This window comes from Micromesistius poutassou (assembly GCF_964030765.1).
Source record: "Micromesistius poutassou genome assembly, chromosome: 5".
Lineage (NCBI taxonomy): Eukaryota > Metazoa > Chordata > Actinopteri > Gadiformes > Gadidae > Micromesistius > Micromesistius poutassou.
In genome coordinates this window covers 11,504,971-11,519,257 of record NC_140275.1, presented here as the reverse complement: position 1 = coordinate 11,519,257, position 14,287 = coordinate 11,504,971, and the positions used below count along the sequence as shown (strand labels likewise).

General features: G+C 43.6%; 1 protein-coding gene across 2 annotated transcripts; it reads right to left on the bottom strand.

The window, feature by feature from the left end:
* Positions 1-96: 96 nt before the first annotated feature.
* Positions 97-9,665, bottom strand: LOC311343805 (G-protein coupled receptor-associated protein LMBRD2B-like). 2 transcript variants are annotated; one of them, XM_084468765.1, is made up of 18 exons: positions 9,549-9,665; positions 8,832-9,048; positions 8,602-8,714; positions 8,039-8,137; positions 7,654-7,821; positions 5,771-5,981; positions 5,492-5,572; positions 5,128-5,244; positions 4,834-5,017; positions 4,155-4,336; positions 3,694-3,827; positions 2,752-2,857; positions 2,462-2,559; positions 1,956-2,059; positions 1,428-1,474; positions 1,212-1,326; positions 892-1,001; positions 97-560 (listed from the first exon to the last, which is right to left on the bottom strand). In XM_084468765.1, exons 2-17 carry the CDS (start codon positions 9,003-9,005, stop codon positions 919-921), a joined length of 2,016 nt encoding a protein of 671 aa, XP_084324891.1. In that variant the 5' UTR covers positions 9,006-9,048; positions 9,549-9,665; the 3' UTR covers positions 97-560; positions 892-918. The 2 variants fall into 2 exon arrangements, with proteins under 2 accessions (XP_084324891.1, XP_084324892.1); XM_084468766.1 differs by lacking the exon at positions 9,549-9,665 and adding an exon at positions 9,409-9,548.
* Positions 9,666-14,287: the final 4,622 nt, after the last annotated feature.

Below are 14,287 nucleotides of genomic sequence, written 5' to 3'. Positions count from 1 at the left end.
CATGTGCTCAGGGAATTAAAAAAAAAAAAAAAAACATCAACAAAACAAACCTAAGCCTATGCACTTTAAGAAAGCTTGAACTTCAATGTATTTGTATTGTATTTCATTTTATTTGTTGAAATCAAAAGCTATACTTCTCTGCAGTCCTACTACTCAGATACAAATAACACAGTTAGAAATCCCAGGTGCCAGCCTGTCCCTAGGCCAAGTCATAACTTGAATTGGGCTGACATTGATTTATTCACCTTGAAGTCTGTGATTACCAATAAATAACAGATTTAAAAAAATCCCTTTGCAGAAACGTCCTTGTAAACATCCTTCCATCCAGTAATAACCGTTGGAAAGCCTCCAGTCTTCCGTCAGTGACGGCTGTGTCCATCACTCATAGTTCTCTGCGTTTGACTCCACTCCTTAGAGACATCCCACGGTCATCTTTCAATTTGAATACGGCAAAAGGAGCCTTTGGCTGTTCACCCAGTGTGAAAGTGATTTCCTCTTTAAATCACACATCATAAAAAATTCTCGTCGAAGAAGGCGACAGGTAACATCCGCCTGTATATCTACAAAGTAGAAATGCACTTGGGTTAGAAATATGTACAAAAATATAGTACTCCATTTCAGTCGTTCTAAAGCTTTGATTTGATACAGACGTTTATCTTGCATGAATATTTATTTGTATTGTTGATATTGAGGTTTATTTTATTGCCTGTACATTTATATTTTTATTTCTTATTTATTTTAGTTTCTTCTACATATGTGTGTTGCTGTTGCTGTTATGCCTCAACTTCCCCTCAGGGCGGTATAAAGAACCCGTCCATCATTATCTCTGTTCATATACATTTCAGTTGAGTTTGAGTTGGGTTCACGCATTCACTTTTATTTGACTCAAACCTCTTGGTTGGTGAGTGGGAAAGATCTTCATCTGTAGCTGGTGGAGGGACTGTGCTGCAGTAGACTGGCCCTCTGCTCCCTGTTATCCTCATCTCCCCAAGAGAACCACGCTACACACACACACACAGAGACACACACACACACACACACACTTAGCTTTCGCAACTGTCATATTGCCAACTGCCATCTGCTAAATTTTATGGACTAGTGTCGACAAGGATGTGTTACATACTGAGCAGGGGTTAGATTCTAAAGTACACTATGTTGACTCCCATTAAGGAGGGGTTGTGTTACATGAGTAAACGTAACGGTTTTTTTACCATTTGGACTGACTGCTGGAGAAGATGTGTTGTCATCACCATCACCATCTATCTCGGAGTAACCTTTTCGGGCTTTACCATTGGTCCCCTGGTCGCTGTAGCGTTGCCTCCAACCCTGAGAGAAAAATTGCAAACCATCAGCAGCTGGGTCGGTGAACAGCTATTGATCAGACTCTCAGGGAGTGGTATTAAGAGAACAATGGAGTTGCTTCATACCGATTTGCGGTTCACCCCTTCCTCGGTCCTCTGCCTCTTTCTCCTCTCTTAACAGAAAGCACCAAATTAATCATATTGCACACAGTAGAGAGGCACATGGATGAGCCCATTTCAGAAGTGCCTATGTAAGCTGTTAACATTGGAGTCCGTCAGAAGTGAACATTTATAGCTTGTTTGATATTTTTTTTTACTTTTGTAAGTGAGAGCAACTAATCAGGATACAGATTTTAGGGGAATTTGTCATTATTCATCACATTTATTTAAGTTAACTCCATCCAACATGTGGGCGCCTTGAGGAGAGCAAATTAACAAGTTGGATGAGAGAACAATTGCTACCTCATTATAAAACCGGTCAAATTAATTCAAGTCGTTGCATGGACTACAACCAATTCCCTACTCTAAGTGACAACAATAAAGATCCTATGACAAAAACAATCGCTAAATGACTTACCAGACCCAATTACAAAAACATTTTACAGTACAAAATGTGAAGAATCAATGGAAAGTATTGCAAGGAAGAAAATAAACCTCTTCGGAGCAGTTCCATGCCCTCATCCACCAGGTCGGAGGTCAGGTCATCGTCTCTGATGTACTGCTGGATGCCCAGGAGGTTCAAACAGCGCGAGCCCAGTCTACAGAGAAACAACACACACCAACACTGAGCAACCTGTGAGGGAGTACGTATCCGCCCTGACTACAGGCCTGTCAGGTCATTTATTTAATAATCACAAGTTATGTGTTATTTATATCAAGATGTTCTATAAATAACAATAATATTGTTTTCGTGACATTCTTTCATAGTGTGAAATTTCATGATTTTCACTTGACCGGTAAAGATGATTTTGATTTGATTTTGTCATTATAGCATGCCCTCTTTTGCCCGCAGTTTCTGTGTTCTATTCAGGCATTAGGGTGGGGCTTGTTGTCTCCTTTAAAGCCCTTTGAGACTATTATTCTGCTGAAGGCCTTTAACAATAACCAGAACCTCTTTGAAAAGTTTTTGTCATGGCATTATTTCCTTTGTGCAGACTCACTTAAAGTACGTAGCAAAGCAGAGCAGCAGAATCAGCATGGGGTAGTAGATGTAAAACCCATCTGATATGACCGACAGCAGCCTCATAGAGCCCATAATCTACAGAAAACAGGTGAGAGGGAGATTTTCTTTACACCGTACTGCAGGTAGTACATATGCCAGCATACCAATTTTTTAATATATATTTGTATATTTATATAAAAATACTAATTGATATAAATACATAATAATAATAATAAATACATACAATAATAATAATGAAATATATAAATGTATGCATGTGGAACCCACAGAGGTGTAGGAGGTCTGTATCCGGGCTTGGTGTGAGATGGCAGAGTCCATGTGAATCAGACCCAGGAAGTTAAGGCACAACGGCGGAGTGAGGCGGCAGAACAGCCTGAGAGGGCGGAGGAAAAGAGCAACAACAAAATGACCACAGACCCTAAGGGCACGTCAGGTTACCCTAAAACTAGAACACAGACATACCCTTCTTTGTGTGGACATCTGGCCACTCCTTAAAACTGTCTGAACTAGCAATTATGTCATATATACCTCACTTTCTCTCTCCCTCTCATTATTGGTCCCGTGTGGTAGGAGAATGATTGGTGGAGGTTTAATATCGCTGTTGCTCAATGCAGAGTAAAGATATGGAAGGGGAAAGCGGTTTGAGCGTTAAAACGTCAGGGCCACATGCATAGAACTCTGGGTAGGCGTCCGTGCAAATAGATGGTTTGCCAGAAATGTGGAAATCTATGAATGCGGAGACTTTCTGAGATGTCCCAACAGTGTTTGGCACATCACCGCAGAGGTTTCTAAACTGCCATCATTTACCAAACTTGGTTCTAGAAACACTCATACTTAACTGTATTTCTCAATAAACTGGTTATATTTTAAGAATCATCAGTGTTCTTTTCGTTAATTTAGGATATAAAAGAGAAAGATAGATAATTGTAAAAGTGGTGAAAAAGTAGATTGCGCCAATGACACTTGGAAAACCGGTTGCTACTGCAAATTGCGTTTTAATGTTGTCCTGTTCGGCTAACTGCAAGTACCGGCTAAAGGCTTTACAAACCAAAGGCTTTTATTCATATTGCGAATTAAGTCAGGAATAATTTATTAGATTAAGAATTGTGGCCATTCAGTCCACTCATTCTTAATGTTAACCCCGTGTTCTGGAAACAGAAAAGTAAAAACCTCATATCAGATGAGCTCAAATTAACGGTTGGTCCTTACATGCCACTGAACTGCAGGCTGTAAGCATCCGTCTGGTGGTGTGGTACCAGGTAATAGTAGTTGAATACTCGTATTTGAAACACTGTAGAGTAGACACACACACAGAGGAAGAAGATACTGACAAAGCACGCCATCTGGTGGGAGAAAATACGTAACACAACACAAACAAAAGAGAAAGCGATTGTATGAGTTCAGGGAATAATAATAATAAGGAGATTTTGCATTCTCAATTTGCATTGGTGCACAAAATTAACCCTCTGGCAAAGAAGAATTAGGAATAAACATCACTGGATATTTTCTGGCAAAACATTTATATTGTTGTATATTGTCAATAAAGTACTGTCGATAATACTGTTTATTGTGATGAGAAACTATAGACTAAGACAAAGTGAATCAAGCACCTCTTTTCAAAACATTTGGCCATAGTATTCATGGTCCTTTAGTGTTCCACAGGTGTTTACCTCAATGCAGATGTAGTTGTACTGCTTCTCTGCCTTCTGGATGAGGACGGCGAAGAGGGAGAGGACGGGCTGGGAGCTGAAGAAGGTGCACTCAGACCACACCACTGCCAGGGACAGGGCACCCAGGACCAGGAAGGCCAACCTATAGAAACCTCGCCTAAACACACACTCCCAATACCACTCTGTTATTAGAGCGCACACACACACACACACACACACACACACACACACACACACACACACACACACACACACACACACACACACACACACACACACACACACACACACTTCCCATTAGGAGAAATGTAGTTATGCATTGTGTATATTATGCATTGTGACGAAGACACAATAATACAATTTATTAAAAGAATGATTTAACAAGGGTCTGTGTAGCAGACATTGAGTGGTAGGACCATATCCTTTGCCTTCCATTGAACTTATAAATGGGACTGACACACTAGGGTTTTTATGCTTTAACAGCCACTGGAGACACTTTGTGTGACACTCCAATCCAGCCAATCAAGAGTGACACACCATACCCTACACCCAAAGTCAACCCCACCTCCTCCTGACCAGAAATCGGTCTGGAGGACATTACACCATGTCACTCCATTAGGACACAACTGAAGGAAAATGCCCCAAATCTGTAGTTAAAACACCCCAGGTGCCCTCTCACCAACGGTGGGGGTGTAGATGAACCGGCGCAGGGGGGTTGCGTGCTGCACTGACGGGAAGCTGTGGACAACCTGCCGCAGTGGGCCGCCCTGGCTCTTGGCTACGTCTTCCAGATGGACAGCCTGCTCCAAAAGGATTGACCACTGGACCTGTGACTGCCGCTGCCTCTGGACTGCAGTGATCACCTATTCCACACACATATGTATGTATTATGCAGTTACGTTACATGTTGCAAGCAGATTGACGTGTTTGTTGCACACTGAAATCAGGTTACATTTTAACCTTGAATAATGACCTTTTTGTGAAGCTTTACTAGGCCTCCCTTGGTAGGGGGATCCACAGCCGGTTGGTTTTCACTTCCAACACTGCCCTCTTCACCCCTCTCGATCCGCTCCCGGTAGTCAGTGGGACACTGAGTGAGTGAGTGAGTGAGTGAGTGAGAGAGTTTTTGTCAGCAAGTTCAGTATTTCTTGTGTGACCCATATGTTTGATTTCAAGGTAGGCGTAGATGCAAACAATGTATCTACAACTGGACCATTTGTCATGGAGGTGTTAACATACAAATACAAATCAGTTTAATTAATTTTGCTTATTAAGATGAAGCAGAAAATGTAGGATCATTAAGGGGTATGAAGTCTTGGAGGCTCTAGTGTTCTCACCTTTTGTAAAATGGTGTCCACACACTTTCTGAGAGTTATGTTGTGCATATTACGTACAGACTCATGGGCAGATGCCACCTCCTGGGGAAAAGAGGAGTGATGCAAAGGTTTTATATTTATTGTGATGAAGACGTTTAGAATATAAATATTTGTAGGTAGTTATTGCATTATTGTATTGTTATGGGTTTGCAAAACCTTTTTGACAAGTCAGTGGATTCCAGAGTTGAAATTACTATGATTAGTTGTGTCACCACTATTAAGGACAATATTTTCAATCACCTCCATAGCATCTGCCAAGTTCTCCTCTGCCTCTGCCTTCTCAGTGGCCATTTTAGCTGCTTTGAAATAGGTCTTGGCCAGTAGGTAACCATGGCAAGACGCCAGCCAATAGGAGCGTGGGATCTCCACCAGGCCATAGCCTAGCAACAGCACCAGAAGAAACAGGCCCCAGGTGTTTGCAGCAGTGATGCCGATGGTCTGAAATTCTCTCCTGGTTCAGGCCGAAAACACAGTATATTGGTAAGACAGTTTGGGATGTCATTCAAATTCTTAAGTCTCTTAAAGTTGTATTAGAAAAGGTATTGCTGACTGTAGATGTTCAATGACTAGGTTTGTCTGATGGTGAAAGGTCACACTCAAAATGTGTGTGTGAGTGAGCGTATGACCGCATTGGTGATCCACACAGAATACCAGTAGTACATACTTAAAAGGTAGAAGAAACTGCTACAAATACACAGGAAAAGCAATGTAGGGGGCGTGGCCCTGTCTGTAGGGGAGAGGAGGGGTGTGGCTCTGTCTGTAGGGGAGAGGAGGGGCGTGGCCCTGTCTGTAGGGGAGAGATAGGAGGGGGCGTGGCCCTGTCTGTAGGGGAGAGATAGGAGGGGGCGTGGCCCTGTCTGTAGGGGAGGGATAGGAGGGGGTGTGGCTCTGTCTGTAGGGGAGGGATAGGAGGGGGCGTGGCCCTGTCTGTAGGGGAGAGGAGGGGTGTGACTCTGTCTGTAGGGGAGAGGAGGGGCGTGGCCCTGTCTGTAGGGGAGAGATAGGAGGGGGCGTGGCCCTGTCTGTAGGGGAGAGGAGGGGCGTGGCCCTGTCTGTAGGGGAGAGATAGGAGGGGGCGTGGCCCTGTCTGTAGGGGAGAGATAGGAGGGGGCGTGGCCCTGTCTGTAGGGGAGGGATAGGAGGGGGCGTGGCCCTGTCTGTAGGGGAGAGGAGGGGTGTGGCTCTGTCTGTAGGGGAGAGGAGGGGCGTGGCCCTGTCTGTAGGGGAGAGATAGGAGGGGGCGTGGCCCTGTCTGTAGGGGAGGGATAGGAGGGGGCGTGGCCCTGTCTGTAGGGGAGGGATAGGAGGGGGCGTGGCCCTGTCTGTAGGGGAGAGGAGGGGTGTGGCTCTGTCTGTAGGGGAGCAATAGGAGGGGGCGTGGCCCTGTCTGTAGGGGAGAGGAGGGGCGTGGCCCTGTCTGTAGGGGAGAGATAGGAGGGGGCGTGGCCCTGTCTGTAGGGGAGAGATAGGAGGGGGCGTGGCCCTGTCTGTAGGGGAGAGGAGGGGCGTGGCCCTGTCTGTAGGGGAGAGATAGGAGGGGGCGTGGCCCTGTCTGTAGGGGAGAGATAGGAGCGGGCGTGGCCCTGTCTGTAGGGGAGAGGAGGGGCGTGGCCCTGTGTGTAGGGCAGAGATAGGAGGGGGCGTGGCCCTGTCTGTAGGGGAGAGGAGGGGCGTGGCCCTGACTGTAGGGGAGAGATAGGAGGGGGCGTGGCCCTGACTGTAGGGGAGAGGAGGGGTGTGGCCCTGACTGTAGGGGAGAGGAGGGGCGTGGCCCTGTGTGTAGGGCAGAGATAGGAGGGGGAGTGGCCCTGTCTGTAGGGGAGAGGAGGGGCGTGGCCCTGACTGTAGGGGAGAGATAGGAGGGGGCGTGGCCCTGACTGTAGGGGAGAGGAGGGGCGTGGCCCTGTGTGTAGGGCAGAGGTAGGAGGGGGTGAGGCTCTTGGGACCTTATTAGATAAAAGGTGAGCCAGTGGTAGGCGTTGTCAATGTACTTATAACCCGACTTCTCATTAAAACCAGGTAGTAGTTCAGTAGTTTCACACCCCCTTCCAAGGGACACATTGGTAGCTTGTTTGTATGAATTGAGTATGCAACATCTTTAGTGATCTTTAGAAGCCTCCTACCATGTGAGGTACCACTGTGGGTGAGCGGCAACATAGATGAGCAGCGAGATGAATATAAGGAGGTAGGTGCCGTAGTAAATCCCATTTTCAATCAGAGCTGTTTTGATTTTTCCAACCCTGGAGAAAGCCCCGGACCGCGCATAGGATTGCATGAAGGGTATCAGCAACCTAGATGGAAACACACACACACACACACACACACGTACACACACAAACACACACACACACACACACACACACGAGTGTCCAGATGTATGATTGATTGAAAACCTACCGGTTTACCCAGTGTACTGTTCTGTACTGTACTGTGTACTGTGTACATTTTGAAATGGCTTGTGAAGGCTAATCAACATCACTGCTGGTGTGCTTGTTATGCGTGTCTTACCAGGTGAGACACTGGGACGTCCAGTAGACCACTCGCCAGAAGACTGGCAGGACACCGTCTGGTATGTAACTCCAGGGCTCTATACACACCTTCAACACACTACACCGCACAGACACCATACATGTATTAGAGAGAGGCCAGCATAATGCATCCTGTGTGCGTTGAGTAACCTTTAACCTTTAGTCTATGAGTAATAAAACAAAATGAAACACAGAATGGATTGGTCCTAAAAAGTGATATAAGATTGAAATATCATGTGTAATTTTTCTACAATCAAACTATGCCTTTATGATTGGCATACGCCAAACTGGTTTAAACATTGACCCCTGACCAGCCATTATTCTTTTTCAAAAGACTGAAAATAGAAATTCTGTTTTATTACATTAAGAGTACATCACAAGAGTCACAAGGCTGATTTAATAATTGTATTATCTGTTGTTTTTCAAATTAATTAAACAACAGACTTATCTAATCCAGGAAAGAATTTTGATTTAATATTATTGAGTCCTTGGGAATGATGAATCATACTTTGCACTGTGAAGGACGGGACAGTTCACATTTACCTGCTGGTTGGAGGGATGGATTCGTTGGATTGTGCCTGATCTGTTTTGGGATGACTCCCTTGATCAGGGGGTGTATGAGGTGCATTATTAATCTTGCACTGATTGTAAATGGTCTGGAAGACACACACAAGTGAGCGATTAAGAAAGAGAGTGAGACAGAGTAAAAACAGAGAGAATAACATAAGTCAACTATAACGCTTTGTTTTCCACTCTCTGGTTGTTCGTCTTACCGTGCTAACATCGAGTGGCAGTATAAAAACGATGAGGAAGCACAGGTACCAGGCCAGCAGTGTCCCAAACAGGACCATGGGTTGCTGCTTCCCAAAGTCCCCATAGCGATGGAGGAGATACAGGGCCAAGAAGAAGACGCCTACAACAATCACACCCAGCGCAGCAACACTCATTGCGATAATGAGGGGCGTCGATTAGTTGTATAGACTCATATCACTGAGAGAATGAGAAATGTGAGAGGTGGGATAACTTAGTTATTACAGTCATTCCACAAATCCTTTATACACAATGAATAAACATGATGGTAACGTTACAGGTTTCGGCTGCCGAGTTTCGAGAACAAATTAAAGCAGAAACCACCAGATAACGTTATACAACGGTTGCAAAAATAAAATCTGAACAATTTCTGCCTAACGTTATAGATGTGAAGCATTCTTCCATTGTTCACAAAACGGCCTCCCAATGTGGTTTTATTTATCTAAAGTTTTGCAGCTGTTTTTGCCATTCCTGTCACTCAAAAATAAAAAACGATCACAAAGACACGATATTACGAGGTAAATAACGTAATGTACTTACATTCCGCTACAAGGCACTCATAATGCCATGTCTTTCTAATAGTCGAACATCAATGTAAGGCTTTGATTATGAAGATCATAAGCACAATGAAGACTATTCAAAGAGCAAGCATATTGTACGAACAATGTGGCGGACTTTACCTTGCCTTACAAGTTCTTCTCCCCAGCCCACATATATGTCAAGACTGTCTGATTGTGAATGTAAAATAACACGGTGTTCCCGAAATTCTCGTTCAGTCAGTAAACACAACCTTTGGATATTATTACGTAATACGTAACGCGTACGCGAGTTCAATTTGGAGTTGTGGGTAATGTAGTCCAAGAACAGAGCGCAGCGCAACAGGCACGTTTTGTATATTTATTTGGAATATCACGTATAGACATTGGCTTGAGGCATAATTTACAAAAATATATATTTGTTATTGTATGTACATATACAAGAGGGGGTAACCAATCACAATTGTCCTCATTTCCTTCCACAATGTATTTAAATTGAATAATGGTATTAGGGCTGTTGGAATTAGGTTAGGTTAATGGTTTCCCAAAATCCAACAATTTTCAATAACAAAATAAGTCTTCCCATAAACATTACATGTTGCTGGAACATACTCTTCAGTAGACAATAATTGCATTACGTGATTGCATAACGTGCAAATGCTGTTGAACTGAAATTATGTATGGTTCTTCGTGTCATTCAGTTATGTATGAACATCCAGAGGAAGGGATCGTCCGCATTCAGTGTGCCCAGCAGGTTGAAGCAAACGGCCCTGTGTTCCAGCAGCACCTCCATTTGACCCAGTAGATCCAGACACAGGTGCTCCATAAGGGTCAAACAGACTGACCAGTTCTCGCCACCAGCACTGGAGCCCCCCAGGGCTTCCAGCCACACCGACCCAAAAAGATCCAGGGACCCTGGCCAATCTTCAAGAATATCATCAAACAGCTCCATGTTTTGATTCCCTGGTGATCTACCAACCAAATAGTAGTTTTAGTGGTCCCTTCAGAGTTTGGTGGCTATTTCCATGTGTAGGCCTGCACTCTTACCACGTCCTGCTGTATTGTTTATTTCTTGAACAGCCTACTATCAGGGATAACCGCTAGAATACTCATTTGAAAGTGAGTTAGGCTTATTCGTCCCGGTGTAGATGCGTTGGCATGCAGTACAGCGCTGCAGCCACACTCTGTGATCAGCGAGTCCTACTGCATTACTACCAGATTAGTGAGACCATCTGCCATTCTGATCCTGTACTTACATTAACCCTTCTCTATACTATTCTCTCTCGCTCTCTCTCTCTCTCTCTCTCTCTCTCTCTCTCTCTCTCTCTCTCTCTCTCTCTCTCTACAACTACAGAGCATTCATTAGACACTAAATCAAACAATTGAGAGCACAGTGTCCAGGGCATGTAGTTACAGAAAGGCATCTAAATGCATTTTGCAATAAAAGTATAGTATATAATTTAGTACAGTGAATATATCATATGCTATTATATTTATATATGTCTGTATATCCAGCATAAAAAACAGTAAGCCTAAAGAAAGAATACTCTCAATGAATACATTACAGTACCCTCAAAACATTTGTTTAACTGCAAAATTGTAGTCAATGAGAGATTAATTCTGCCTCAGCATCACGTCTTTGTGCTGGATCCGGCCAGAGGACTTAGTCCACATCAAATGCAACTGTTCCTCGTCAGGCAATGGAGGGGAGAAACCCTCTGGTGTGCGGGATCCGGCCTTGACAATACGCCACACCTATGTCACCACACGCCAATTCCGCAGCCTGCAAGAGATTTCCCCTGGTATGTGGCTTTTGGTCACAGAATGTCCGCCACCACACAGAAGAAAAACTTCCACCGAGTTGAAACAAGGGCTGTATGCCGGTATGATAACATTTACGAATCTCTAGTTGACGTTGAACCACTCGCTCATCCGGAACAGCATGGTGAAAACGGAGATTGTCCCAAACCATGACATAAGGATGCACTAACTGCTGATTATATTGCAGCTCAAACTCACACAAATAATCCTGAAGACCACCCAGAAGTGTAAGATGTTCAGTGTTGCATGGCCCCAGGGTTGCAGGGGGGGGTTGGACAACACCCTCATTACTTATGGCTGCACAATGGGGGACATGGCCACCCCACGCTGGCCAGGGACTTCCACAATGGCATGCTGCTGGCCTATGACGTTCCTGCTGCACCTTCTCTTGTTGGCCAGCGTGAACCCTGCTCTGTATACAAAAACGTATTCATTTCCATGGAATCCAATTCAAGCAATCTATATAAACACAATTCATTTTTATGTGTATTACAGACGCAAGTGATAAGGAAAGACTTCTGCAATCATGTATTTTAATGCACTCCTGATTTACATGCATTATAATATAGTACCATTTAGAGTATGTGGCAGACGGCAGGGAAGACTGAGGGGAATATTCAATTCAATATATTAATATATATTGAACTATGTATAATATTCAACTTGGTAGCGTAGAAACCCCACACCCATGAGCCTGCTACAAGTAGCATAGGATTGTAGTGTGAGCATCAGTGCTGTAAGTATCTGAGTGTACACTTACTTGCTAAAAGGGTACTCTGTACACTTAAATCATGCGTACCCAGTTGCGATGGAGGACAGGGGCAATGGTAGAAAGGCTGACGCTGTTGATTCTTTCAAATTTAGGTTGTTTTGAACAACTCTTTGTTGTATCATGCAGTCGGTTGGCATTGATTTGAAGCACAATATCAACAATGAGAGCCTCTGGCTGTTGGGAGAACAGCGCAGGCCTTCCACCCTCATGTGGTAGTCTTGCAATTCTTCAAAAGGGAAAATATCCACACAAAAGTATGCAGTATTTGTTTCCTCTACTCCCCTTTGTATTGATAAAGTCATAAAAAAAACAAAAAAAAACAAATACATTCTCTTCTCTGAATGTCTATGTTTATGGTGGCCACAGAGAATCTGCTCCAATTGGGCTGTGCGCTTTGTCCCTCGTCCCTCATTGTTCTCATGAACAAGAACGGGGTACATCATAGATGCCAGAGTTTCAGCCGAAAGTGCTGTTCTTGCTCTTCCTCATCATCGTACTCTTCCTCCTCTTCCACCACCTCTTCCACACACTCTTCCTCCTCTGCTTCTCAGATTGATTACATAATCCATTGTTGGTATCAACAATCAACGCACCAGTGCGCCCTGAAGTGGTTTATATTCTGCACAAATGGTGAGCTCACTGTGTAGTGTGTGGATGGTGGCTGGTTTAAGCAACCTCCCCTGGACAGAGTCAGACTGATTGGACTCTGGGGCTGGGTGAGGCCACCTAGAGGGTGAGGCACACCATTCAGCAATCAATGCACACCGATTAAACCAGCCAACACCTCACACACTCAGGGAGATCTCCTGCATGGCAGCATGGATCACCTGCTTCTTGGACCATTGTCCTAACTCTACAATAAACCAATTTCCAACATTATCATCCTGTGTCCTGGTTATGGGGTAGCCCAGGAAAGCCGGGGGTGGGGTGTGGCAGCCACCTATGTTGCGAGAAGCGGTGAACATTTTTACAATCACATCATTAGAGACCAGTGTGAACAATGATGAGTTGTTTTGTGTAAACTATGACAACGGTGTTGTCGTTGTGTTTAAGTTTTGCCACCTATGTTGTAACACAGTTCATCAGAAATTTAGTGTGTGTGAGAATGTGTAACCACAACCTGAACTTGATTTTGTCTTTTTCCAAAATAATGATTGATTCAACAATCATTACCAATCCCTTGGCATATACCTTATATTTGGGTCAAAGGTTGTTTTTCGGTCATTTATGTGATAAGCTAGCTTTATTCGCTAGTTTTGCACTAAAAATAATTATCTACTTTTTGATGCACAAGCTGGTTAAACCTGGGATTAGACTCCACCAGTAGTGAATGAGTGGAGGACCAGTGAGTGGAGGTAATGAAAAAATCCTCCTCATTGGTATACCTGAGCCTCATTGAGGCTCAGGAGACTCTGGCCAAATCAGCAATACAAAGTTTCATAAGTCAAATTTATTTTCAATTTCAAGGTTCAACAAACTCAGGAAGTAGGAAATCTTCCGTCTCCTCTGAAGATGTTCACAGTCTGTTGCCATGATTTAATGCTTTGGTTATCGCAAAACATATTGTAACTCCTTCTAAAAAACTTGAATTTGTTAATTTGTGAAATTTAGTTAGCCTTTTAGCAACCATTAATCAATTATTTATCAATTATTGAACAGAGTTTAATGTATTTCATCTTCTGAAAGTGAGGTTCTGAGAGGATTTTTCATTTGTAAATTGTTTCCACTAGATGGCGATAATGGATTCTGAAATTGAATGGGACAACTTGTCGCACCGATGTTTGCATGGCTGTTTGTATCGATTTGTTATAAGTTTATACTTTATTCTTTCTTTCGGTCTTTCCTCCTTTCTTATTTCCTTTCTTTCTTTCATGCTTTCGATTTTTATTTCTTTCCTTCTTCCTTGATAAGTGAACTTATAAGGCTCTGGCTGTCTGGCCAAGACCTGTTGACACCTGTATACTTGTTTGGATACAGTACTATGACAAAGCTCTCCTGTTGTCGTTCTATAATCTCTATTATCTCTTAGTTATCCTATTTACTAAGAGGGCCCTTTGTATGCCGAAGAAGACAATTGTTTAACACCAGAAAAGCAGTGTATTTTATCATTTATTTTTTTAATAGTGAAATGTAACCCTAAACACCTGATTAACAAAAGCCACTGTCTCTGTCTCCAGACACTCCCATGACAGCAGAAGGGCATCGCCTACTGGGGATAAAGCCCTACGGTCTATTACAACTCACCCACCTGTAACCTATAACCTGATATTAAATATTATTTTTTGTGCAT